Source organism: Scomber scombrus, chromosome 8 (assembly GCF_963691925.1).
Source record: "Scomber scombrus chromosome 8, fScoSco1.1, whole genome shotgun sequence".
NCBI classification, from domain to species: Eukaryota; Metazoa; Chordata; class Actinopteri; order Scombriformes; family Scombridae; genus Scomber; species Scomber scombrus.
In genome coordinates, this window is record NC_084977.1 from 20,247,777 (window position 1) to 20,275,592 (window position 27,816).

At 36.9% G+C, this 27,816-nt stretch overlaps 2 protein-coding genes across 4 annotated transcripts; one reads left to right on the forward strand and one right to left on the reverse strand.

Moving 5' to 3' along the window:
- Positions 1-3,390: 3,390 nt before the first annotated feature.
- gipc3 (GIPC PDZ domain containing family, member 3) lies at positions 3,391-15,915 on the forward strand. The gene is made up of 6 exons (XM_062424475.1): positions 3,391-3,693; positions 7,270-7,455; positions 7,875-8,055; positions 11,330-11,439; positions 14,865-14,946; positions 15,670-15,915. The coding sequence occupies exons 1-6, from the start codon at positions 3,400-3,402 to the stop codon at positions 15,819-15,821; spliced, it is 1,005 nt and encodes a 334-aa protein (XP_062280459.1). The 5' UTR covers positions 3,391-3,399; the 3' UTR covers positions 15,822-15,915.
- Positions 15,916-17,481: 1,566 nt separating this feature from the next.
- LOC133985025 (thromboxane A2 receptor-like) lies at positions 17,482-26,076 on the reverse strand. 3 transcript variants are annotated; one of them, XM_062424575.1, is made up of 4 exons: positions 25,866-26,033; positions 23,788-24,688; positions 20,444-20,588; positions 17,482-18,844 (listed from the first exon to the last, which is right to left on the reverse strand). In XM_062424575.1, the coding sequence occupies exons 2-4, from the start codon at positions 24,583-24,585 to the stop codon at positions 18,690-18,692; spliced, it is 1,098 nt and encodes a 365-aa protein (XP_062280559.1). In that variant the 5' UTR covers positions 24,586-24,688; positions 25,866-26,033; the 3' UTR covers positions 17,482-18,689. The 3 variants fall into 3 exon arrangements, with proteins under 3 accessions (XP_062280559.1, XP_062280558.1, XP_062280557.1); XM_062424574.1 differs by lacking the exon at positions 17,482-18,844 and having other exon boundaries at positions 19,794-20,588; positions 25,999-26,076; XM_062424573.1 differs by lacking the exon at positions 17,482-18,844 and having other exon boundaries at positions 19,794-20,588.
- Between the last annotated feature and the right edge of the window lie 1,740 nt (positions 26,077-27,816).

A 27,816-nucleotide genomic window follows, 5' to 3' on the forward strand; every position in this document is an offset into this window, starting at 1 on the left:
GGAGGAGGAAATCACGCTTCATAAGGAAGTGTGTGATGCAATGAGGGGGTGTAAAGGCAAAGTAGGCAATCAGAGGATGTGTTGATTCATTAGTGTGAAATAAAGACTGATGAATGGGGAATTACTCATCGACCACTGACAGACAAAATCCCAAGCTTTACTGTTTGTCAATTGGTTTGTGGTAATTAATCCAGAATGGTTTGGGGGGATTTAGCCCATGAACAATATAATCTCAAAGGGTAAGGGCATTATGGTGGATTTCCTTATTATTTCTTCTAACCTTGAGGCCATGTTTTATAGAGAGGCTATGTATCAAAATTCCTTTCTGGGTTAATCTGGCCATAGTCAGTGTTCAACTGTATTTATGTAAATATTTGTGAATAATGTATCAGCAGTTTGGTTGACACGTAAATGGGAACCACCCTCAAATATTGGGAAAACAATGAAAGAGCAAAAGTGTTTTTCTACTTTCAATTTTTAATGAAAAGATTTTGAGCCAAATTACACTCAAGTATATTTGAGAACTTGAGCTTATTTAGATTGTACTACAGTTCCAATTCCAAGACAAATATTAAATCAGCTATATAAAATATATAATTTATCCAATTGTCTTGATGTTTACAAAGGAACCTGACATGTGATAGTGTGAGGAGTTTGTGAAGTGTGATACAGATGGGGGTATACATTAGAGAATCTAATACTGTGAAATGAAATGATAAATAGCAGAACTGAGTCTGTAAGATGTGTCATTCACATTCCACAGCATACCACCAGTTCTGACTGAATGTGAAAAATATGAAATTGGAAAACTGAATACAAGAAACATTTTTATGCCTCTTTGTAAATGCTTTTGGTGCTCTAAGACCACACATTCTTTTAATATTGATACATTAAGTCTTGAAGCCTGCTACTCTCCCTTGTAAATTACTTCATCGTTGTTGACAATTGAATTGAATTGAATTGAATTGAATTGAATTGAGTTTAAGTTTTCTGTGCATTAATTCCTACAGATTAGACTTTGTCTTTTGATTGTCTACAAACTTTTAGCCAGCACCTTATTGAATCAATGGCCAAATATATATTTCAGACTTAAGAAGAAGAAGGGTATACTTTTTTAAAAGTATTGGTGTAAAAGTATAAATCAATCAATGTCCAAATATTTCAGAAAATACAAAATATTGCCTTCAAACTGCTAGAGGTGATTCTGAGTTAAATCAACTTTATTTCCTTTATGAATTAGTAATCATTGAAGAGCTGTAATGTTTTGGTGGATGTCGCTCTTGAGAGGTTAACTGTAAAGTGACAACATCAAATGAATATCCTCCTCTGTTCAACCTGATAGCTTAGTTTGAACAAGATATTTGTAAATCACACATCATCTGCAGATAATGTGTCTCTGAGATGTTGCCTAACTCAGGCATCTGTTTGCTTTAAAAAAAAAAAATAGATAGCGGTTATCATGTATGTCAGTGCTGTATTTGCTCGAATGACTGCCAATAGGAATGTTCTTCCAGAGATCCTTATTATCAGTCGCTGGAATAAACACTGTCCTTGGGAGGCTAGCAACACCTTGGCCTGGAAAAACAAGGCTAAGACGCACAGACTGCTGCAGTCACGGACATTACAGCACAGGTGTGTAGGAATGCTTATGAAGCAGGCTAAAAAGGGACATCACGTGCTGTAAACCCACTGTACAACAACGAAATGTGATATTTTAGATTAATATTATTTTTACACATATTATACAGTAATGTCATTACTCAGTATTACTCAGTACCATTCATGTCAGAGCTCAAATGCAAGAAATGTCTGGGAGAAATCAATAGCTGGAAGAATGTATAAAAAAGTAAGATGCTATGTTTAGAGTATACACCTGAATGTTTACATTTTCAATGTAACTGATAAGAAATATTTGATCTAATTTATATATTTTATCTAGTGTCTTAGACCTTCTTTTGTTTGGAAACAGTCTTTGTCTGAAGGAAATCACAATGCTGGTGACAAATTCCCAGCTGGCATTTTTGTGGAATTTCCACATCTGAAAGAGATAGATGGTTTTTTGTGTCCTGGCAAAAAAACTTCCCTGATTTGCACATGATTAATGCATCATATGGGACAAAGTGAGACAAATAAAATGAAGGCCAACAGATCACTATGAAAAAAATGGCAATATGTTGATTAAATTACAGAGTTTTTTTGTTTACCCACTATTTAAAAATAACAAGTTTTAAATGATATTTATTTATTGAGAAAATGAAAATGTAAATATGCACACAAACAGAGGCACCTAGTTGGGTTTTGAGTCAGCTGATGATTGGAGATTCCCTTACAAAGCTATTTTTGTGTCTTTTATATGTTTCATTCTCTATCTCATATGTGGCATTTGACATTTGTGTGACATTTTACAATTATAAAGTACTTCAGCATTCTTCCTATTAATTGTGGCTATACAGTGTATTAGTCACTTTTTGATAAGTTAAGATATCCACCATTTAATGAAAAGGATATTTACTCTTTCATATTGAATTACAGCACAATTATATTAATTCTAATCAGAGTTTTTATATTAATGTATGACTTAAACAAAATAAAAACACGGCAGATATACAATGCACTGTATGTCCTCAGTTCTAGGAGTTTATTAATAAGATATTGGAGCCTTAAACTTAATTGTAGATACATTTTAAAACAGTACACTTGAAAATTGATGTTCCAAAAACCTTTCCAGTTTGCTGTGAATTAAACATCTGTTATACCGGCTTAAAATAGCATTGTGTGAACCTGCAGGCTTTCTGTGGGGTCAAAAAGGTCAGTGCATCGCCAAGGATTCACCCCAGCAACAACCTGTTTCATTCAGTGAAGCCAGGCAAAGGGGGGGCACCTTACTCCCTACCAAAAGATATCATCTTACCTGTAACACATTGTCTGTGGCCGTCCCCGAGCGGCCCACTTTGGAAGTCATTTTGTAGATATGCTGGACTATTTCACACTTCAGAGGGATGTTTACACATTCAGAATCATGTGTTCAGCATCTCTCACAGCAGGACTGATATGGGGGATTAGAGTTTTAACTGTGTCATGTTTGAAAAGAAACCTTTACCTGATGTGTTTTGTTTGTGTTCTCTATGCGTGAGCTGCCAGAGGCTCAGGTGAAACACATACAACCCAACTCAAAAGGTGTTGGGTTTCTACCCAGTAGGGTCTGGCTGGCCTCTTCCAGCTACTGTTACCAGGCTACTCTCATCACTAATTCATCTGCGCTCTTCACCCAAAGCTGTGGGTGGCTGGTTGGTTGGGTGGTTGGTTGGCTAAGCGGGGGGGAAGAACAGCGTTTCTCTTTCGACCAGAGCAGTGCACCACCAAGGTTCCTAGAGGAGGAACACACCTGAGCTGGGGCCGATGCAGAAAGGGGAGGATATGAGCCCGCAGGACTCAAAGGCAGCAGGGACCGAGGCCATGGAGGAAGAGAAGGCCCAGAACGAGAGGCAAAATCAAGGGTGTGTGGAGCCCACAGCACCTCCGCTTCCTCCTCCTTCACCACCACCACCAGGGCCACCAGAATACCCAAGACCTAGGCTAATTTTCCACACCCAGCTGGCTCACGGAAGTCCAACAGGCCGCATCCATGGATTCACCAATGTCAAGGAGCTGTACGCCAAGATTGCTGAAGTGTTCAACATCTCTCCCTCAGAGGTACAAAACAAAACTGGCTACAGTATACATGTGTATATGATTACATCATTTCAGGTTATGTTAAAAAATAACCAAGATTAAAAATAGTTTCCTTGCATTTCCTGTCTGGCAGGCCAGTTGCAAACAAGTATTAGGTTTCCACTCTAGGCTGGTTTCCATGATGCACTAATGAAGATCATTTGGCCTCTTTACTGTCTGCCAGACTTTGCACTCGTCTGTGCCTTGACCAGGATCAATAATGGAAACAAATGATCAGATAAAGTTCTGTAGTCAGTAAACACAACACAGATGATGGATTACATTAATAGAAAGGATTTTTTCTTTGAAAGTTATGTAATTACCAAAGTTGGATACAACAAAAGATAATGGGGGCTTAGTCACACTGCTGAAAATATCATGACAATTCTAACCAATTTGAACAACTCCAAATAATGTACATTTTTCCCAGATTAATTGGAAATAATTTGATTCTATAGTTATCTATCAGCTTTCAATTTAGCAGTGCTACAGTTTAGCTCAAACCAAAACAAATGTAAAGTGGTCAAACATTCAAGTAAAAAACAGGGCAATCCAGTGATTGTTAAAGTTAAAGCAACAGAAGCTTTTACTCCTTTGTATGGATAAAGCTTAAAAAAACCCCCACTGGGTCAGGCTTTCTATATTGTAACAATTCACTGAATTATCTACACTTTAGAGACATTAAATAATATATTACAGGTAACAGGCTTTTCAAAAATGCTTATATAACGTTATTGGATTAAACTGTCCTTTACTGAGCGGTAGACACAGCTGCTCTCAAGGCCAGAAACCTTGAGATGAAATCTACTCACTAAATCTTTAGCAGGTCAGGGTTAAACAAACCACTTTCGCAGCCTGATGCTTAGTGATAATCATAACCAAAGGCCACAGTTGTCTGAGGTAGACTTCCATGCAGATATCATGGAAAAAGTCATCAGCCACATACACCTAATTTTTGTATCTCAGACAAACATTTATATGCTGGAGCAGAGCAGCTAAAAGTGAACACAACAAGGAAACTGATTAAGGAATATGTAGAAGGAAATTGAAATTTAAGGAAAGACTAAGACAACCACTTTAATGTCTTGTGCTTGTGCATGTTTTGTCTGCAGAAACTAAATGTAAAAATATGACTGAGCATATTTACAACTGTCATCTCTGTGGGTTACTTTCTTAATCTTAAAATGCAATCTGTGGTATGTGCAGACCAATATTATATATAATATAAAAACATTGGAACTCGAAAACAAATTTAAGTAAACATGACTACCAGCATGTATACTGCTGTTCTGCAGCATTCTCCTGTTATTATTCTCCTATTATGGTAGCTCACCCAGCAACAGAATAATGAATATTCAACACTGACCATATCTAATACTTATCAGTAGTGTTGTGAAGGACACCATGTAGGCTTTTACTATCGGTGTTATTACCCGATGGACATAAATGATTTGAGATGAAATGATACAGACCTATGTACATTCTCGAGCAGGTAACCTTGATAACCTTATCAGGAAACCACCAGCCATGATTGTATCTCACAGGGTTGGCCTGTTTCCGTATGTTACATAAGACTGCATTCCAAAATGCTATATGTTAAATTGCGCTTTCTTTCTTAGGAAAGAACTGTCGACTCATGTTGATTAAGACAGGATGTCACAGTACTTTAAACAACAGTTTAACGTCCAACTTTGTTATTACATTTATTCTCTAAACATTTAGCTGACAATTGTACCATCTGGAGTTTACATGTTTTACAAAACTCTCAGACACTTTTGGATACTATACATTGCTGTGAATGTGTTTGTCTGTCTACATGTGTCAGCTCTGCGATAGTTTGGCGCCAGATTATACTTTGTCCAGTTTGTGCTGGGATAATCTCCAGTCATCCTGAAAGAATAAGCAGTTTATACAAACATGAGATACTGTTAATAATGAGCAATAGTGAGCAATGCAATGGTTGGAACCTCTCACTGTAATAAATATCAAAAAATAAACAAACAAGACAAAAATAAAAACTATATTTTTCAAAACGTGGACTTTAAGTTTTGTAGGCTGTTACTATTCTGAAAAACAGCTGCTTAATCAAAAAAGGTCCCAAAATGTCAACAGTTTGTCTCATTTACACAATAGCTGAGTTAACTTTAGTTTAGTTAACTTTAATATCTATATGACCTTGAACTGCAGTTAGACTTCTAGATACAAGAATAAAATATCAGGCAATTAGTGAATCATAGTGAGAAAAACAACTGTTTCTTGACCTCCTATGGCCTGAAAAGCAGCAATATACAGACCTGGCTAGTACAGCTAGATGATGACAGAGCAAGACCTTGAACTGTTGTCAGAGTGTTGTACTTGCCAGAGATTCCCTATGAGCAATATCTAATAGGAAATGCGCCAAGTCAGATAACAGTGAACCCAGGTTATCTTGAATTTCCGTTATGGATTATACAGTTAAACTTGAACTTGAACTTTAACAGATTTGTGGAATACATAAAGGCAATTCTACAAACAGACCTAATTATAGTTATAAATTAAAAATGAGTTCTAAATGCAATAAGTAAGCACTTGCATTAAAACTAAATTATTGTTTTCAAACCAAAAAATACCCTGTGACTATGATGTTAGCAGTTGGAAGAGCTCTTAATGTTATCAATAGTTTAATCCCACAAAATGCTGCTCTTTAAGACACATATGCCGTAATACATGGCTGATATTAGATGCTGGGATCCTGAGGTTTAATCACATTTTCTAAAATCTAATTTTAGCGTTAAACATAAACATAGAAATATGCAAAACCCCTAAATGAGTTCATGGATGAGCTCATAACAAAATGGCCACAGCTGCCAAACCATATTTATTTGGCTCTACCGCCCTCTGCCGCTCAATCTATATACTGCACAGTTAAAGATGGGCTACATTTTCTTTTATTGTAAATGACAGAAGCAGAAACTGAAACATCAGGGCATCATGTCACAGGATTACAACAGAGGTTCATCTTGCCTTGTATAATCAGTTCTGATTACATTTAAAGTAAATAAACCAGAGATTATTGTTGTCTACCAAAACTTTTATAAAAGGGCCACAGATGATCAGCCAATATGTGAACAACTGTATCCACTCATAGTTTGCACCAAAAACAAGTGATAGCAATTTTTTCTCAAAAGACTATTTGTGGTGTTCATGGTAACTGCTAATCAATACTACACTTGTACATTTAAATTGCACACTACTAAAATAAAGCTGACTTGCCATCTGTGCCCATTTACTTCATTCTTATTCTCAGCTGCTATTTACATTAAAAACCTTTTTAATTGGCTCTTGAGTGTTGACATCATATCATGTATTGCAACATTAGCTACATAATATTTGTCTTTCATAATGTCCATTTTTATTGATTATACATCACAAAAGTGTTTATTAAATTCTGTGATATCCTTTGGAGTCATAGTTTGAGGCGTTGGATTACTTTGTGGGGTTTTATTGTGGCGGGGTGTTTCACTTTCATGATATTGGATTCTCGTACATTTAAAATAGAAACAACACAACTTCTTTCAGATCCTTTTCTGCACCCTCAACTCCCATAAAGTGGACATGCAGAAGCTGCTGGGGGGACAGATTGGATTGGAGGACTTCATCTTTGCTCATGTCAGAGGGGAGACCAAGGAGGTGGAGGTGACAAAGACAGAGGACGCCTTAGGCCTCACCATCACAGACAATGGAGCTGGATATGCTTTCATTAAGGTGAATACCAGTGAACTGACATTGGCATAAAACCTCATTTGAATTTCTTCTTAGCAATTGCAAAATTCTAGGTTATGCTGTAGAAGAATAAGCAGGACAACCTCTAGTGAATCAGCCAGAGAGTATCACCTTTCAGTCCTGGGCTGTGTGTTTAAAAATGTAAACCTTTTTTGTTAAGAGGCTACTTAAAACCTATTATCTATAACTCATGGCCAAATAAAGGATTAAGGATTTAGTTTGTAGCACTCAAATAATGATTTACATTACACATACTCTTTAAAGACAGTTTTCTGTTATCATTATATAACATAAATTACTTGAAAATACATTTACAGGATCATTAAGATTTGGAAACCTCTGATTTTGAAAAAGGGTGAATTCAACCATCACATTCTCCAACTCCAACCTGTTTTTTCCAGAGGATAAAGGAAGGCAGCACCATAGACCGACTGAAATCGGTATGTGTTGGTGACCACATTGAGGCCATCAATGACCAGAGCATTGTTGGGTGTCGGCACTACGAAGTGGCCAAGATGCTAAAAGAGCAACCAAGAGGCATACCCTTCACCCTCCGTCTGGTCGGTCCAAAGAAGGCCTTTGGTAAGTGGAAAATATTTGATATAGCTGTTACGGTCATGTCGCAGAAAAGATGGAAAATAAGAATACAGCACAACATGTTTAGTATTAGAAAATGGTGGTTTATAGAGAAAATAATAGAAGAAAAAAAAATATATATATATATAAAAAGCTGACATAACATAAATTAATACAGCATCAAATGCCATTAATGTGGTAAGAATGAAAACAAGCAGGGAAAACAAGAGAAACAGGAGGCAAATCCACTAGAATATGTGGAAGAGAAAAGTTATACTTTATATGCAGAGGCATGTAATAAATAGGCTGTGATTCATAACACTGACATTAAATATCATTTGAACCAACCTGCTTAATTTTTTTTTAAATAAAAAAACTGTCCATACAAGGTTAAGCACCAATATCTGATTTCTACTAACCCGATGTCCTGCTCTGTTGTCCCTAGTTGGCTGTAGTAGATGGATTTCAACATTCCCAAATACTTTCCCATATGTCATTAACCAAACAGGAGGCAGAGACAAGAACATTTTCGGTATTACTGGCAACGAGTCTGAGAAAGTTGTCAGCTACAATTAATTGACCAATATTATGGTAGTGGCTGTTTAGTCTCAGCCAGAGGATTCTTGTGTGATAGTACATGTTCAAAAGTGGCCATGCAGGGAGACGTATTAGTCAGCTAGGGGTTTGATTAATTAATAACATAGGAAAACTGGAAAATAAGTAGTTGGGAAATACTTCTCTCAAAAAATTATGAATACAGTTGCTTGGAAATCAACTCCTCAAATACAGTTATTGAAATTAATTTTCATTTCCCATCATGCACATGGCAAAATGAAAAAAGGCTCTGAGGGATTTTCCATCGCAATGCAACCATAAGAAAAACTAAGGCTCTTTGAAAATTGGATATCGTAGAGCATGTATTTGCATGCAGAAAATAAACAAACTTAGCCTTTCATCGGGACACAGAAGCAACATGATTTGGTTTACACACGTTTGTCTTGACTACTTAGATAGCTGGAATCTTGACTTTAATCTTGAATTACAATGATTTCCTGCAGGCTTGCCCTCATCTTAACCTTTCTTAAACTGCTACATGCACCAACCATTAACCGAATCATGACCCCGAAACATGTCCTAAAAATAAATAGTCAGCCTTGTGGGAAGTGACTTGTATTTGCAGGTGGAAAGGGAGTCCCCATGGTGTGATAACCAGAAAAATTACACAAACACATATACAGAGAGAGAGAGAGAGAGAGAGAGAGAGAGAGAGAGAGAGAGAGAGAGAGAGAGAGAGAGAGAGAGATGGATATCAAAATGTACGCTGTTTTCCTGTTGCTGGAGAGCTTCAAAGCCACTTTCATTTACATGTCAGCCTTTTATCTACGAGGAAAGAGAATGCCTGAATAGATTCATTTGGTTACAGTGTGAGAGAAGAACAGTTATCATAAAAGAAGTTCATCTACTATCATAATTATAAATATTACGTGACATCAACTGCACTATGCTCTTTCACAGAGCATACATTTCATTTTCACGTTGACCTTTCATTTAGGGCAAGTCTCTTTCACCATGAAGACATCCTCCTCCCTTTTCCTTTCAGTAAATGTTTGTCTGTCAAACCTCTCAAGAGAACAATATGAACCTTTACTGCTTTTGGTTAAGTCACATCCAAGGGAAAGAAGGAAATAACTTCTTATAGCAGACAGGGTTGGAGCCCAGACGTCAACAATGTTGTTTATCATAGAGGAAACTATATCCATGACCAATGAGGTGACTTCCTGTTACTGATCAGTATTTCTTGGTCATTTCTTGTTATTGAAAAGTGGGACTGCCAGTAGGATTACACCATGGACAACAGCAGTTCACAAGACAATCAAAACTAAAAGTACACTTACTGGCTTACTTGTTGCTTATCATGTGGTCTTCATCAGCTGTTTGAGTTTGCTCAGTTGTCATGTGGAACAATAGGTGTTCGAACTTTCCATGATTCTGCATATCTAAAGCAATCTAGTCTAGCAACAAATTCCTATATTGTATACTATGTGGAGAATATTTTTTATCCAAAGGATCCTAAGATAAGTGTGTGCATTGTCAAAACACTATTTGATTTTGGAAGCAACACCATCCAGCAGTGTGGCCTAAATGAACAGACTCAATACCACAACAGACACAGTGTTCTTTATGGTTGTGAATATTAACCAAAGGTCATCTTTGCTGGTGCACTGAGTAACAGTAATTTACTCAGTGTACCAGTACAATGTCCCAGTGTACCAGCAATTTACTCAATGTGCTGCTATTTCAAGAGAGTTTTGCTGTCTCCAACAACGTAATTAGAGTAGCATTTGTTTACCACATGTGTTGCAAAACATCCTTGTGATGCGTTGCTTGAATTGTGGCCACATGCAGTAGTTGCTTCTTGAATAACAATCACAAGCACTGATTGACATATCTGTTGTTGGTCAGCTGTCCCCCAGGGCAGGAGTCAAGTCCCCTTTTGACTTTGCAGTGCACAACCCTAAACACAGATGTGCATTTTCACACAGACCCAATGATTTTGTGTTTTCAAAATAACCCTGTAAAAATACCACATGTGAAACACAATTAAGTATTGTTTCACATGTGGTATTATTTTCCTGTGACACCTAATTCACAGTCAGCAACGTCATTGTTAAAACAAACAAAAAAATTAGGCTCACCAGTTAAATGCATAACAGATGGATTAAAAATCGATGAGTCACATTCAGTCTAATGCAGAGCTCAGTTTCTGCCTTTAATGGACCTTTTGACCTTCTGAATTGTAGGGGACATTCCAATGATAACAATACACAGACATAAGGCTCCAAGCCTGTTCTTTCTGTGGGTGAAAAACATAACAGCCTAATACACACTGGAATTGCACATGAAATTTCTTGTTCGTAGGCAACTGATTCCTCATTTCATCATAAAACCCAATTCACCACGCTTAATTTATTAAAACAATATTTCATGAAACAGTAGTGACGTGTCCTCAGGTAAACTGGAGATAACTCAGTCTATCCAGTTAAAAATGACAATGAACGCATCAGAACAGAGAAATGTGAATCATGGTGCATTGCTTTGGTTTCTGCTAAATAAGTCCTTTACAAGGTAAATACTCTGGGTGTTTTGATTTCTGGCATTGCACCTACAGGAATGAGCAGCTGATAACTAGAAAGTACAGTGCTGTGTAAAAACATGTCAGAAATACCCACAGATTGTCAAATTAAATTGATTAATTATATCATTCTGTATTTGTGGTTAGATATGATTGGAATGAGGACCAGAGCACCAAAATCTAATGAGGGCAAGATGGTGAACGGGAGGGAGACTCTGCGTCTTCGCTCTAAGGGCGCTGCTACAGTTCAGGAAGTGGTGAGTTTCACATGCTCAGCTGGACACTGACCTCTTATTTCCCTGATGCTCTCAGACAGTGATGTGTTTGCACACACACATATTCACTCTTAAACATTTTTTTAATTTGCTGAAATGTCCTCTTACAATTAGCTAAACTGTTTCTTATAACTAATTATATCATTTTTGTAATCTTGTCTTGAACATCCTTTGATTTGTGCTGATGATAAATAACATTATTTCCCACACTGAGCAATGGAGAACTGACCAGACCTGAACTGAAAGTAATGAAACACCAGAAACCATAATTGACTGCAGGCACACATACACTAATAAACACACAATATCCGTTATTCCTCATCCAACAATGACTCTTGGCTTGGTCGGGCATGACCTCTGTAAACAAAGTGGCTCTCACTTCACTTGCACAATGTTTTGCTTTACAATGAACTGGGTCATTCTGTGAAATCGGTACATTTTGCGTCCCAGAGAAATAATCTGTCATAAAATCACTATAATACCAAATACACACATAATTAAAAAACTTAACATTAGTATGTCTTCTATCATCAACACTACCTCAAATTTAAGTAAATTAAATATTACTTTCCATAGTTAAATTTGCATTTATGTTGATAAGGCAGGGATTTTCGCCTGTCCCTCACTATGAAAGTTATTTTTCAGGTCTTTTTAGTTGTTACTTGTTGTTGGAAAAATTATACAATTTTCACATTTGTATATTGTTCTAATAGTAATCTCATTGTTAAGCAAGGTTTTCAGCATGAATACATGTCATCTTTATAAAATTTTAATCATTTTATCAGTGTCCCCTGATTTCATGTCAGCCCTGTTACTGACACAAAAAAACCTCTGTAAAATAAAGGCACATTCCAACAGTGACATCATTCACAGGAAGTTAAATCATTCACAGGAAGAGGATTTTCAACAGTTAAAACACAACTAAGTTTCTCTCTTCTATAATGTATAATTTTGTTGTTTTATGAGATTGTTGGGGTGGGGGACATCATACAGCGTCATTACTGTTACCAATTTGTAACATATTAATTAAAATAATAATTTGTATATCTTGATATTTACCATATCTACAAGTAATATTCTTTCAAACTGTATGACATGTGCTTTTGTGACCTTGGACATTAGCTAGCTAGGGGCAAATTAGCTCGAAATCGTCAATCCTGTTACTGTCAAACCTGTTACTTTTCCAGAGTAACAGGAGTGACACTGATTAGATTTCACTCTAGTCACACAGTTTAAAAAGTTTATTTAGATAAATTGCTAACATTTTTAAAAGTTATCTTGTTTGTATCATTGAGCTGATGCCCATATTATGAAATGTGGGTGACATATGAGCATTTATTACAGTCTTAGTAACATTTGTTGTATATGCATCTAACATTTTATTGAGGTTGCTTTCTTATTATAAAGATAATGTAATATTGTTGTTTTGATTAAATTGTTTATATGTATACTTCAATACACTTTTACAGATGCTATTAGTATGCGTGACCAAACTCTGAGCCAATCTAGTGCAGTTGATTGGACTAGTACAGACATCATTGGAAAGTGGTGTATGGTCAGGTATGATGGTGACATTTACCCAGGTATTGTCATTGCAACAGATGACACTAACATCCAGGTCAAATGTATGCACAGTGGAGGTCCAAATTAATTCTATTGGCCTATTCATGATGATGTAATCTGGTACCTCTATGACGATGTGCTTCGCTTCATCCCAGCCCCACTACCAATCACTGGTCGCCATGTGGCGATCCAAAGCGATATATGGTTGGATCTTACAAAGTAAAATGAGAGATATCTCCATTGAATGTGCATATCACATTCATAGATTTATTTGTGAAGTAGTTCTCCTGTTCTGTTTTCAACACTTTATCTCCGTTTCTTGTTAACATTAATTATAGTATGGTTACATTCTAAGTTTTGAATCTCATTTTCCTATAGTGCTACCTCCCTCAGTGACAGGAAAGTATTACTTTAATGTGGTTTTGCATTCACTTGTTATTATTTACCTATTTAACTTTGATGGAGTTTTTACCTAACTCAATGTGAATTTTGTTACCTACTTCAAAGAGACTTGTGATGTGTGATAGGTCTTTATGGCCTGGTTTTAATGCCAGTTGATTTCTCTGACCTGTGTAGTGAGGATCAGTTTCAATTAAAGTAACATTCTTCTAAATCTCTTGTTAATCATGTATTTGTGTAAATACTACACTACAGAACCTCACCCCTATCTTGTACTGTTAAAGAAAAGGAAACCAAATACCAGCTAAAAGAACTTTGTCTGGAATTCATGATCCCGACTACAAACCCCTCAAAACATTACATTTCTTAGAATTCAATATGCTTCACTAATATAACTATGCAAATTCCATGCTACTGCAATTTAAAAGATAGTTATTTATAAGGTATAATAATAACAACAATAATAATAAATGCAGTAATGTTTTTAAAAGATACAAATATGTACAGTGTGCTGAACAATGTGTCCCATCATTCCTGTTACTCTTGTCAGTCCTGTTACTTCATATGTCAGTCCTGTTACTGTCATTAATTTGATAAAAATGTAAAAATGATAATTAGAAGGGCCACCCAGGTATTACCAATCCAAATAAGACTGTAAAATGTTTTGGAAACTACCTTTTATTCAATACTTCTCTCATAAAAATACATATATATCTTAATTAATATGTGGTCTCTTTTTAAATTTTTTATTTTCTTGGTCATCTGAAGGATGAAATTGAAATTTTAAAAATATATTCATAATCTGAAATAATCCCAGTTTAATGAGGGACTGAAATACTGTCCATACATGTGTAAACTGTTAAACAATTCTAATTCCAAATATATTATATAGTAACCATTTTGTCCGTAACAGGGTTGACAGATAAATTGTATCATGGAGTGGATAACATGTCATAAAATAAATAAAATAAATAGCCTGAGATGGCACCATATAATTTATTGTCACTTTAATATGTCTTCTTTCCATAGATACTTTTAAAATTGTGATAAAAATGATTTTATATTTTAAATTCTGAAAGTTGAAAAGGTACCGATTTCGTGGAATGACCCAACTGCGATTTGACCCCACAGGCTCCTGGAAAAAGTCTTGAGAATGAAAAGGTTAATTGATGTTCAAGAAGTGACACATTTAAAACACTTTAGAGGCGCAGCGAACACTTCCCAGAAATACTCATGTGGATCACTGGAGTTTTTTAAGTAATCTATAAACTTTGATATATTTATATTACATAAAACAAGTCATAAACAATAGCTCAAGATATTCTTGGCTCTTACATGCTTTAATGTGAAAATGTTAGCTCTCACAAAACCTCCATCACCATATTTAGAGCGTGAACATCAGTGAATTTCTAAACACCCTTGTATTTTCCTGTCTTCCCTGCCAGCAGAATGAGTTTGAAGAACAGGCCACTAAGAGAGTGGACGACCTGCTAGAGAGCTACATGGGCATCAGAGATTTAGAGCTGGGTAAGACCATCCACTTATACATGTGTCCTTAATAAATGAACTTTGTACAAACATTTAGATGAAACAAACTGAGCTAGTGCTGTGTAGTAGACGGGCAAAGTGTCTGCGGTATCTCACTGCCTGTCTAGCAAGCAGGGACAGACTTACCTCACCCCTGAGACAAAGCAAAGGAAAATTCCTCCTCAAATATCACCACAAATCATCTATGATATATTAAGTATACTTTAGTAACACTTTGATACTTTAAATTGACTTCAGCTGATGAGTTTCTGCATTTTAGGCAATGGTTTCTGACAGCCCCAAGAGAGCATGTACAAGTTTTGGTTTTAAACGTTTGTTAGTGGAGGAAGCAGTATAACATTGACAAAAATATTTTAACTTAAGGTAATCTTACCATGTCTTTCTAGAGCTTTCATCCATAACAGTCTTCCTTGGGATATGGAGTTTGCTCAGTTGTCATGGAGATTTCACAATTGCCATTTCATACTTAGTTGTCTTCTTCATGATAACTGGGCAAACTACATCTGCTAAAGATATTAATTTAAATGCTTCAGCACATGAGGACATTTCCTCTCTGCTGAAGATCCAGGGAACACTCACATTTTTCACAATTGACAGTGAAAAGAATAATGCATCATAATCCATTTGGCGAGTCACCCACAGCTATCTCTTTAATGACAAAATCAGAGAAAATTAAATATGTGCATCCCCTTTTCTCTGCAGCAACCACCATTGTGGAGGCGGGCAAAGACAAGAATAACCCTGATGACTTTGCAGAGGCCTTGGACTCAGTTCTGGGAGATTTTGCTTTTCCTGATGTGTTTTTGTTTGATGTCTGGGGAGCTATTGGAGACGTCAAGAATGGCAGAATCTAGATAACTACTGTAAACCAGGGAGAGAGATAGAGAAATAGAGAAAGAGAACTATGTACCCTGGTACTTCCAGCTGGGAAAAAAAGTATAGAAGTGTTTAAAGTTACCTTCTCAGTCCTTGTATACATTTTAATCACTTCCTTTACAACCACGATGGGGACTGCAATTAATTCAACCATTTCCTTTCAAATAGTCTGTGTCTGTTGGCATATCATCATGTTTTAATGAGATTTTGATCAATCTTTACATTATCATGGTAAATAAATATAACCGAAAGTTGGAGTGCAGTTTTGAAATAAATTTGGATTGAAATCAAATACTGAAATTAATGTTGAATATGTAGGCTTTTAACTGGTGATTTTGCTCACAGTGAAAGATTAGCTTCAAAATACAGTCTTATTACCCAACATACATAACACATATTTCTGCTTCTGCTTTCTGCTATTTACTTAAAAATAAAACATAAATGAAAGTTTGGATGGCTCATTTTCGAAAGCTGGAGAACATTATGTTAAAGATATGTGAACAATCTGTTAGGATAGTGCAAAAGTACAAAAAGTGGACAATCGGTCAGCCATCTTGGAACACAGGAAGTAAGATAAGCAATAAACAATAAACCTTTTACCTCTGATGGAAAGCCAGCAGAGAGGAAGAAAGCCTCATTTCTGGCTCATCTGAAAGTCAGAATCTATCAGTCTACTTCTCCTTCTGGTATGCATGCTAGCCACCTGCATGTCTGATATATTTTATGACATATTAAGAATCATTAAATGTGCAAATTATTTAAAAATATTTGCAAGTTTTAACTACATATTTGTATAGAATTGGTTAAATCTTTTTTCTTTTTCTTTCAATTTAAGGAAACTGGCCCAAAAATTATTATAACACTGCAATTTACTGTAAATACTCTCAAATATCAAAATCCACCTGAAAACATTAATCAAGACTGTTTGAAAATAGAATCGTCACAGAATGAAAGGAAATGGGACTATCTCCAGCTCAAGGATCATAACTATCAAACAGGAACCTAGCCCATAACTTCCCATGATAAAAAAAGAAAACTAAAGCTAGCCTGTGTGTGTATGAACCATTTACTTTGAGTTCTCTGCATTGATTTTGCCTAAAAAAATGAAGGTCTTCATATTGACATATTTTCAGTAGCTTCACACTTCTGCCATGTGTTCTTAGGAAACTTTGCTGGTCTGTTTCAAAAGACAGAATGTAAATATACTGGACCAGTTTGTCACAGTTGTTATACTTCACTATCATTGTTTTTGTGTTTCTCTTTCTGTACCTGCATTGGGGAAATTACTGCAAAAAGGAGGGAAGCATTAAACTATTATACATGTTGGGGTTTGACAGTTAAACGTTTTCTGGCTCACCAAACAATGTAAACAAGGTATAATATGTTCTTTGACATGTCTGCGTTTACATGCAAGCAAGTAAACAATGAACTGCCAAATGTATCTCAACTTCACTCATTCTGGCTATATTGTTCTCAGCTAACATCAGTATTTGTCTGATAGTGGTGTTTTGTTTTGACACTTTGTATATGTTTGTACCTCTTTATGAAGACCTGAAATGGTAAAATTTTAATAAAATGGTTGAAATCATTGTTGTTAAGCCTTTGTGTGTTTAACAGAAAAGCCCATTTCATCAGCGATTTTCTTTTTAAAGATTATTTAATCTACTTTTTATTTTTTGACAGACAAACAGTGCAGAGACAGGAAACATAGTAACACGAGCAGGAAATGTCATGCAGCAAGGTTCTGCATTCATCATCAAAAATGATTAACATATAGAACAAGCCCTCAACTTGAAAATTGTACAGGAGATTTCAGGAAAATTCAAACAACATTTAAGTGATGCTCTTGGGATCCACAAAGTTTCTCTTAAATACTTTCAAGAAGGTAACAAAACCTTAACAGTAAATGTTGAGACTGAAAACTATTAAATATGGTAATACTACATGTCTAATGTTATGATTAAGAACATCTGAGAAAAGTGCGTATGTGCTTAATAAATCTCATGAATTACCACAGAATGCCCCTATCCATGTTTTAAACTGCAATATCATAAAAACACTTGATAAAGTAATACATGCTAAAAGTACATTTATGTAGATAACTTTAAAGAGGACATAACATTTCCAGGTCTATATTTTTATTCCAGAGCTCTACTGGGGTATCTTTGCATTATTTAAAGTTCTTTTTTAAACCTCTTATTTATCTTGTAATGGCCCTTTACACAGCCCCTGAGTTAAACCTATGCAGGCCGTTATAGTTCCTATCTCTTTAAAGCCTCTTGTCCCGTTGAGCCCACTTTGTTCTTCCATCAGCTACTTAAACAAATGGTAATAATAGGATTTAGACTATGGTTCTCATTCTTTACTTGAATAATAAACTTCTCAAACACATTCGCATGTTTTTGAGCCCTAATCCGAAGTGTTTTTATTAAGAGACTATATGTTTGTTTCTGGTAAGTGTCCAATCAGACAGTGCTTGACAAAGTGTTGTCGTTAATACTGAAAAAACATTTCAGTTGTATTCAATAGCATAACAGTGTTTTATTCTTTCAGATTTTAGGTGCAATCTTGCTGCTTATCCCAGTCACAGTCATCAGGAAAAGTCAGAGAGTGGAACACATACAGAAAACCTCAATGGCATCACTCAGTCTCAACTCAAATCTCAAATCTAACCAATTATGGAGAAGAAGGAGGTGGGTTCAAGGTAGATGGGGATGTTAAATATGTTTTTCTCAGTCTCTGCAGTTTCATCTGAGCCCAGGGTGCTCCCAATTGAAGAGCGTGTGAACCTTCAAACGGTGTCGCTGAAAGATGGGTACAAGGTCATGATGGAGCCCCTGGACCAGTTAAGGCGGGGGTAGATTCTCTGGAGAACTGCCCTGCGACACAGGATGTATACCCAGGGGTCCAGGATCTGGTTCCAGGTTGCGAAGCGCATCCATAGCAGCAGGAGTCTGATCTGGACACGATCTCTGGACAGCACAGTTTTTGCAATGAAGACCTGGCGGTAAGGGGATTAAAGGAGGAGTAGGAACAGAGATGGAGGGATCGGGGAAAGAGAAGAAAGAAATGATAGATGAAATGAGACGGTTAACAAGAAGAAGTCAAACAGTTGCCAAAAGGAGCAAATTACAACAGGCAACAGATTATACTTGAAAAGAGAGAATGAGAAGGAGAGATTTGAAATAAGGAGTGAGGTGGAAGAGATGAAATCAGTTACTATTGCAATTTACATGGAGACATAAATATGTTTAAAGTCCACTTAGGGAAAGCCTTGGTTAATTTTGCCATGGCCCTCCTGAGACAGTGGCTGCTGTAACATAACTATCCCCTTTAGTAAAGCAGCAGTATTTTATGTGAGGAGCAGCTTTATTAGCATAGTCTAACAGTCTCTTTTGGGGTCTAAACATGCTAACAAGCTCCTTTAGAAATGACAAATTGGCTTGTTGTGTCTCTTCCAAATTCAGCTGGTGTCAGCCTCTAATTCTTCCATGGATTGTGTCCAAACAGTACATGTAAAACAGTTTAACAACACCTAAATTAACTTTATGGTGCAAGTAACTGTTGCATGCAAGTATGCATTCCTGTTGAGATTAAGTGCAAATCGTAGTTTTAATTAGGCAAACTTTTCTCAAAAGCAGATGTGCTCCAAGGACAGAGAGAACCACAGTTTTCCAGGGTTCAAGTTAGTCTAGCAGTACTAGTAGCAGACATCCCAACTTTCCGGGAGTCTACGGAATATTTATAGCGGCTCCCTGACGCCCGGAAATTAGATCTAATCTCTGTGGAAGAGAGCAAGAGTGCGTGTGCTAGAGAGTGACTGCATGTGTGTGTGATTGATCATGTAGTACGTATGAGAGACAGAGAAAGCGTCCCGATTGCTCTGTGTTGCTTAGTAGACCAACCCCCCTCCCCACCCCACCCCGTTGACCGACAAAGGATGTAACCTCCCTGAAATGAGTTTTTGTAGGTTGGGATGTCTGCAGTAGTATCTCCCACTTTCAAAGAAGGAACTCATAGCAATCATGATCTTGCTAACTAGCAAAGAGGGTACTTTGAGCACCCAGTATAAACTCACTGCTCTGCATTGCATTTTTCAGGAGCTTTAAATTACTGAGCCTAAACAACTTTTTGAGGTTTTATTCCTATTTATAAGATGAATTCCGCAGCTCAGCTTCTAAGAAATGTTTTTTGTAAATAAAACTACAATTTGCAGATTGTTAGGCCATGGTTTTGATGAGAAACCATCAGCGTTAGTTTCAGGGAATGAAAGCAGGCACAAGTAAAAAAAAACTGCATGACAAATCGTTCTAACAACTTAAGTGAAATGTTTATTAATTGAATTGGAATGGAAAGAAGCATACAGGGCAGCAGCAAACAAAGATGAGACAGTCCCTGCATGATGAAGCATGCTCCCAATGAAACTCCAAACTTATGGAAAATTCATTGGAAGCTGCAAGGCATCGGGTAGACTGTGACGCACTTGGTTGGTATGGTTTTATCTGCAGAACGTGCTGAGGTAACCAATGTGAATTTTGGGATGAGCAGTGACTATGGATAAGCTGTGTTACTGATGCAAACTTTCGGCATTTTTGTTTACTTTTTACTCGCCTTAGTCCAGACCCTTGACACATGATGTATATCCAGGGGTCAAAAATCTGATTGCAGGTGGCCATTCGTATGTAGAACAAAATAGTGACATCTTTGTCGGTATCGGTAGTCACAGTGCCCGTCAGAATATATATCTGTGTAGAGTTTCACACAACTGAGGTTAGACAGGGCTACAGAAAAATATTTGCTTCAGCCAGGAGGCTTAACCTTCTTTTCATTACTGTGAGTAGTTCAAAATATTGGTAAAGATTTGAAGTCCTTATGTATAAAATGTGAATTTCAGATTTTTGTGATTTGAGAGGTAGTATAAAAAATGACACTGTTGAAGAATGCAATATATGTTTCAATCAATCAACTGAAAGCAATACATAGACTGGACCACTTTTAACCGGATTGTCACTTTTGTACCCAATAAACTTTTTTGCAATAATTACAGAGGTGCCATGATTGTATTATAATGTACACATTTAGGCTTTAAGTTTATTTTAGCATATGACAGACCTATCCACCACCACATAATGGACACATTGTAACGTTGCAAACACACCAAAGAGCAGTGAAAAGCAGCACACCACAAAAATATCTTTTTTCTCTGGCTGTGGGGTGTGACCTTTCATTTCTGTCATTCTGTGTACCACAGTAAAAAACTACCGATGTGAACAACGAATATTGTCAACATATCTGATAGGCTATATTCTCTGAAGTGAGAAAGGTTGCCAAAGAGATGTCATCCTCCTAAACTTTATTTTTTCTGTGACTATTCTTATAAATAGTCTAGATCCTTGATAAGACATTATTTGCACCACGGAAAGAAACATTGCTTCTGCTATTGCCCTGGTGTACTTGAAGAGGAAAACGAGCTGCTCTACCTGTCATCTTTGGGTGCATCCCATCCTCCAGACCTGGGAATGATCATGATGTCACCTATGTTACCAACATAAATAGCCTATTTCTTCACTTGTGTGCATGGTGGGTAATGAACTTGAAACAGAAAAGCAAGCTAGTGCACGAAAATTATGAATTTGCAAATCCAAATACTGACCCACATGCAACTGGGTCAATGACGTATAAGGATTTAGAAAAACTCAATTGTAGAATAATAAAAACAAGCATATCTAATGCAGTAGTTCAAACATTCAGAACGTTGTGTACCTGAAGCTCCATATTATACATTTGAAATTAAGTGATTTTAGTGGGTTTTTCAAGATTAATTGGCACTGGCCTTTAAAAAGAGTCATGTGGTGCGACCACGATTCATCTTGAAATAAATTAATTTAGTTAACATGCTTCACATCTTTTATTATAAGTTTTCAGTAATATAAAGTGTTTGGAAACAAAGTATTTGCATTTTTTTTTAAATCTTTGTAAATGATGGTCTTTTATTTATATAAGATATTTCAAGATGAATCATGGTCGCACCAAATGACTTTTTTTTCAGGCCAGTGCCAATTAATCTTGAAAACCCCCCACTAAAATCACTTTCAAATTGTAATATGTATTGTCAGGTACACAACATTCTGAATGTTTGAACTACTGCATTAGATATGCTTGTTTTTATTATTTAAAATTGAGTTGTTGAAAATCCTTATACGTCATTGACCCAACTATAGCATCTCAGTTCAAAACTCACCATTCAGACCAAGCAGACTGACAATATCTGTCCATACAGCCTTCTTTTTTTCTGCATATCTATAATTATACAATGTGTTGTCGTACAGTATGGGGTGTGCAGAAACAGCCACAATACATTTTTCTTCAATTGTGTTTTGGGCAGGAAGAAATCATTTGAAACATAGGTTGTCATGTCAGATGACTTTGTGTATTGATTGGCTTCAGGTTTTCTCTTGCTCTTCACTACTCTTCGGTGTGTAAGGCTGGTTTAATGGATGGAGTGGTCAAAGTCAATTCTTGATGTGTCTAATACTGTACCTCCCACTAAACAATTACACAAAGATGTGCCCACAGTTAACAGCCTTATCTGGGCTCTTTAACTTCCAAACACTGCTTGTGACTGTACCAAAACAACGCTGGACCTGCCAATATAACGCCTCTACAAAGCTCTACAAGCATAAAAAGACAGAGTTTAGTTTCCTTTGTCTTCCCCATTGCAATACATTAGCCTCGAGTAACATACTTCAAGCTTTTATTTCTGAGCAATTTTCTTTATTATTTTTTATTTATTTATAGGCCTTTTTATCCATTAGTATGTTATTATATGTTTATCATGCCCTATTTAGGGATTTAGTTATATAATTAATGTCTGTCTTGATCAAGAAGTTGTTGTTTGCATTCTTCTGAATGAGTAGTAGACAGGTCGCTGACTGGAACAAGAGCTAACAGATATGAGACTTCATTGATTAAAATGTACAAGGGTGAGTGCTTCCTCCTGGCACTAACAAATACTAACTAAAAGGAGGTGGTGTCCACAATAACAAGTAATTAAATAATACAATACTAATACTCCAACAGTTTAAAGGCTCTATAGTTGATATGTGCCATTTCAACTATGGCAATAAGGGGTTCTTTCATGACCAGATCAGCTAAATAAAAGGCTTAGGAGAAATGAAGCATGTCGAGGGGAAGCAGAGAACAGGAGCTATGGACCTTTGGATGCCTCATTATGGTTCACAGGGTTGAAGGGTAGCTCTGATAACAACAAGAGCTGGAGAGATAGGGTCAGGGTTGGGCACTTTCAGATGCCTGAGCAACATTTCTCACATGGTAATTTGGTGGGGACTGTTATTCATTGTGCCTTCAAAATTGGTAATGTTGTTCTGTTGACACTTTTACCTTAAACTTCACATTGTCAGAACATACAGTTTTAAATATTTCCCTCACTCTTTCCTTTTCTGGTGAAGATACATATCAGAAAACCAAAAGAAAATCAGAAGAATGAACCGATAACCCCTTTCTGCCTGTGGGTTAAGAGGACACCCTCACCTATGGGTCTTATTACCACACAACACTCACTGTCACAGACCACGTTTTACAGTTACATTAACACACTTATTACCAGGTTGAAAAAGGGGCTGAGACCTTCCAGTGATGTTTAACAATAAGCTCAAAGTGCTCCATTTATTCTGTAACTTTAGGTCAGTCAGCTCAGGGTGGTCCTCAGAAAAAAAGGTGATTCATATGAATTTGACCTGTATAAGAATTCAAACTAAGATTGATATTTTATGATTTTTTCTTTTGTTGAAATGAGATTACTGTCATGCAGAAGTTTCACTAAGTTCATGTTTTTTTAACATCAACATTAGAGCTGCTGTATGACAAATGTCCATGAGAAAATAGCAGACCTAGGGTTACAAACAGACAAAAGGGCAAACTCACCAAGAGGGGGCACCAGCAGATAGAAGCAATGACCATGATCAGGATAAGTTGCACCATCATCTCCACTTCATGATCTCGGTGACGCTGGGTCCTGGCTGGTCCACAGCACACCTTGATCAGGGTCACCACGCTCACCGTGTTCAATAAAAATGACACAGCAATGCTCGTCAACCCAACCAGTGAGAAGATCAGGGAGAAGAACTTGTCATTTCCCTCATAGCTGATGTTGAAAAAACACCAGGAGCCGGGCATCTGCATGTGGTAGCTCCCAACACCCATTAGGGGCAGCAAAGCAATGCATCCAGCAAACAACCACACCATCAGCACCATGGAGACTATCCGGCCCTTAGTTTTGCTGTAAGAGCCTACAAATGGAAAGTTGATGCCAATGAAGCGCTCCACAGCCATGGTAGCACCCAGAAGCAGTGGGCACAGTCCGTAGAACACCATGGACATGCCCATGAAGTTGCAGAAATGGCAGTTTGGGTCTAACTGGCGCCAATTAAAATGCATGACATGGAAGGAGACCACAATGCAGCCGGTGACCAGAAGACCCATGAAGTCAGTGATCACCAGGCCACCAAGGAAGATAAGGAAGAAGGATCGTGAACCTGTACTTGCCTGCCAAACAGACTTGACAAGAACTATGAAGGCGATGAGGTTGGAGGTGAGACCCAAAAAGCTGAAAATGGATGAGTAGTAGGCTGAGCCAATGAAAGGTGTGTAATTGAATGGAGGGCTGTTGATGGAGTAGCAGAGTGGGGTGCTGTTGGTGGGTGTGGGGAAAGAAGCATTCATGGTGGCCAGCTGGTGTGGGGTTGTTGATTTTAGCTCACTCAAAAATTGAAAGACATTACCAGTGTGAGGAATTTCATGTCTGTCTTCAACCTCAATCCTTAACCTAAATAATAAGAAGAGAAAAGTTAAATTTGAAGATATTACTCATCGTATGAAGTATACATTCCAGCATTGGAGAGAACACTGAAATACACAAAAGAGTGGCTTGCAAAGAGCAAAGATATGGCACAAATGCAACATGCAGCTGAAGATTTGTTTCTACGGATCAATTTTCTATACCTGCTGATTTCAGAAGCCTGTCATTGTAGGCACATGCACAAACGCATCACAGTATGTGAAAATGCACGTATTGATTAATTACGTCAGCATCTAGGTAACATTTTGATTTAAAACAACTGGTTAACCTGCTGTAACCACTACATTACAGCCCCCTATGACAGTACACATTATGAAAAAGAAATGCTTTAAAAAGTGATAATCTAACTCAGACAATACTGTCAAAATATACTGAATAATTGCTGACACTGCGCCAAAGAGTAGAATACAAGTGGACATTTTCTATTCACAACACAGTACTGATGGCATGGACTTAATGACATGCAGAGTCATTCTGCTTCCTCTGTGTATATTGTGTCGTCAAATACAGAGGCCCCCACTCAGACCTCTTTTAATGACATCATTAGTGCTCATCAATACCGTGTCATTTAAGGGCTTTACTCCAAATTAACTAAGCATGTTGTGTCATTTATCGAATGAAAGTGACTTCTTAAAATGAAAGGCGTTAGAAAAAAAGGTTTTTTATATAGGACTTAATGCCAGATTATCACTTGGCAGAGCCCACAATGTATAAAATGAAATCAATCAGTATAAAATGAAAACAGCCTTAACCGCTAATATATATATATATATATACTCACTCCACAGAGGCTGATGTCCAGCCTGCCAAAAGTCAGGTTGGCTTCCTGCTTCGTAATAACATTACCAAAATGACTTTGCATGAACCATCCTGTTTTTAACACTCTACCTAAAATGACCTTACAATACCATAACCAATGGATAAGTGAAAGCTGACAATATGGAACTCCTAGTGGGTGCACCTACAAATGAGAATTATGGTTAATTTTGGTATTAATTTTAGTATGCTGAATGCTAAATTAATTTATTTTATTATTAAAGCTTTCATTTTCTCCTTGTGTATATGAAGTATTTATAATTAGAATGTTCATCACAACATGCTATTGACAAATCTATGGAAGTTTATGAAGTACTTGAGGTCTTACCATTACAGAGCTTTCAAGGACCAAGTTCACTTTCAACTGGAAAGTTTGTACTGCTCCATTCAAATAACACAATAATCACAGGAAGACGTAAGGAAATTTTGTCACACTAATGAGAAAAAAGTCTTGCACTAACCATCGAAATATCCACTCCTTTTCTCAGCTGTGTTCTCTTGCAGCAGCAGCTTAAATTGGTCCCCCTCCAGTAGTGCTTCCTTTTGTTCTCTTCACCCCTCCCCGGAAGACAAAAGGGGAAGGGCTCTGAACAGCGACACAAAATATTTTAGGAAATAATTCAGAATGAGGGAAGTTGTAAAGCATCAAAGTGGAGAAGTAGGTGGTACAGTAAGGAAAAAAGCCTTTGTCTCATGTTTAGTTTTTAAATTGTTACTAATTTTGTGCATGTGTGAGTGTGTGTGATAGGGATGTGGGAGCTAGAACCTGGTAATATTGCAGGTCCTTATGACAGCAGATAGTGCCTTCAGCTGGAGATCACATGTCTTTATTTGTCATGCATGTCTTCATTAGGCTGGCTGATTGATCAGAAAATTGACAGTGAAAAGAATAATGCATCATTATCAATTTGGCAAATCACCCACAGCTATTTTATATATATTTTTTTATTTATTGACAAAAATCTGAGAAAATTAAATATCCCCTCTTCCCCGCAGCAACCACCATTGTGGAGGCGGGCAAAGACAAGATGACTTTGCAGAGGCCTTGGACTCAGTTCTGGGAGATTTTGCCTTTCCTGATGTGTTTTTGTTTGATGTCTGGAGAGCTATTGGAGATGTTTAGAATGGCAGAATCTAGATAACTACTGTAAACCAGGGAGAGAGAGAGAGATAGAGAGAGAGAACTATGTACCCTGGTCCTTCCAGCTGGGGAAAAAAGTATAGAAGTGTATAAAGTTACCTTCTCAGTCCTTGTATACATTTTAATCACTTCCTCTACAACCAGGATGGGGACTGCAATACATTCAACCATTTCCTTTCAAACAGTCTGTGTCTGTTGGCATATCATCATGTTTTAAATAGATTTTGATCAAACTTTACACTATCATTAGCCAGAGAACATTATGTTAAAGATATGTGAACAATCTGTTAGGATAGTGCAAAAGTACAAAAAGTGGACAATCGGTCAGTCATCTTGGAACACAGGAAGTAAGATAAGCAATAAACAATAAACCTTTTACCTCTGATGGAAAGCCAGCAGAGAGGAAGAACGCCTCATTTCTGGCTCATCTGAAAGTCAGAATCTATCAGTCTACTTCTCCTTCTGGTATGCATGCTAGCCACCTGCATGTCTGATATATTTTATGACATATTAAGAATCATTAAATGTGCAAATGATTTAAAAATAATGCAAGCAGCAAGCAACTACATATTTGTATAGAATTGGTTAAATCTTTTTTCTTTTTCTTTCAATTTAAGGAAACTGGCCCAAAAAATATTATAACACTGCAATGTACTGTAAATACACTCAAATATCAAAATCAACCTGAAGACATTAATCAAGACTTGTGTTGACTTGTGTCCAGCTCAAGGATCATTACTATCAAACAGGAACCAAACAGGAACCTAGCCCATAACTTCCCATGATAAAAAAAAGAAAACTAAAGCTAGCCTGTGTGTGTATGAACCATTTTCTTTGAGTTCTCTGCATTGATTTTGCCTAAAAAAATGAAGGTCTTCATATTGACATATTTTCAGTAGCTTCACACTTCTGCCATGTGTTCTTAGGAAACTTTGCTGGTCTGTTTCAAAAGACAGAATGTAAATATACTGGACCAGTTTGTCACAGTTGTTATACTTCACTATCATTGTTTTTAATTCCAATGTGCTGCTCTTTCTCTTTCTGTACCTGCATTGGGGACATTACTGCAAAAAGGAGGGAAGCATTAAACTATTATACATGTTGGGGTTTGACAGTTAAACATTTTCTGGCTCACCAA

Coding starts and splice junctions, on each gene's coding strand:
- LOC133985025 (XM_062424574.1), bottom strand. CDS start 24,585: ATGAATGCTTCTTTCCCCACACCCACCAACAGCACCCCACTCTGCTAC. Junction 20,589..23,787: donor TCTGCTGGTGCCCCCTCTTG/GTGAGTTTGCCC, acceptor AACTCTACACAG/ATATATATTCTGACGGGCAC.
- gipc3 (XM_062424475.1), top strand. CDS start 3,400: ATGCAGAAAGGGGAGGATATGAGCCCGCAGGACTCAAAGGCAGCAGGG. Junction 3,694..7,269: donor TCAACATCTCTCCCTCAGAG/GTACAAAACAAA, acceptor AACTTCTTTCAG/ATCCTTTTCTGCACCCTCAA. Junction 7,456..7,874: donor CTGGATATGCTTTCATTAAG/GTGAATACCAGT, acceptor TGTTTTTTCCAG/AGGATAAAGGAAGGCAGCAC.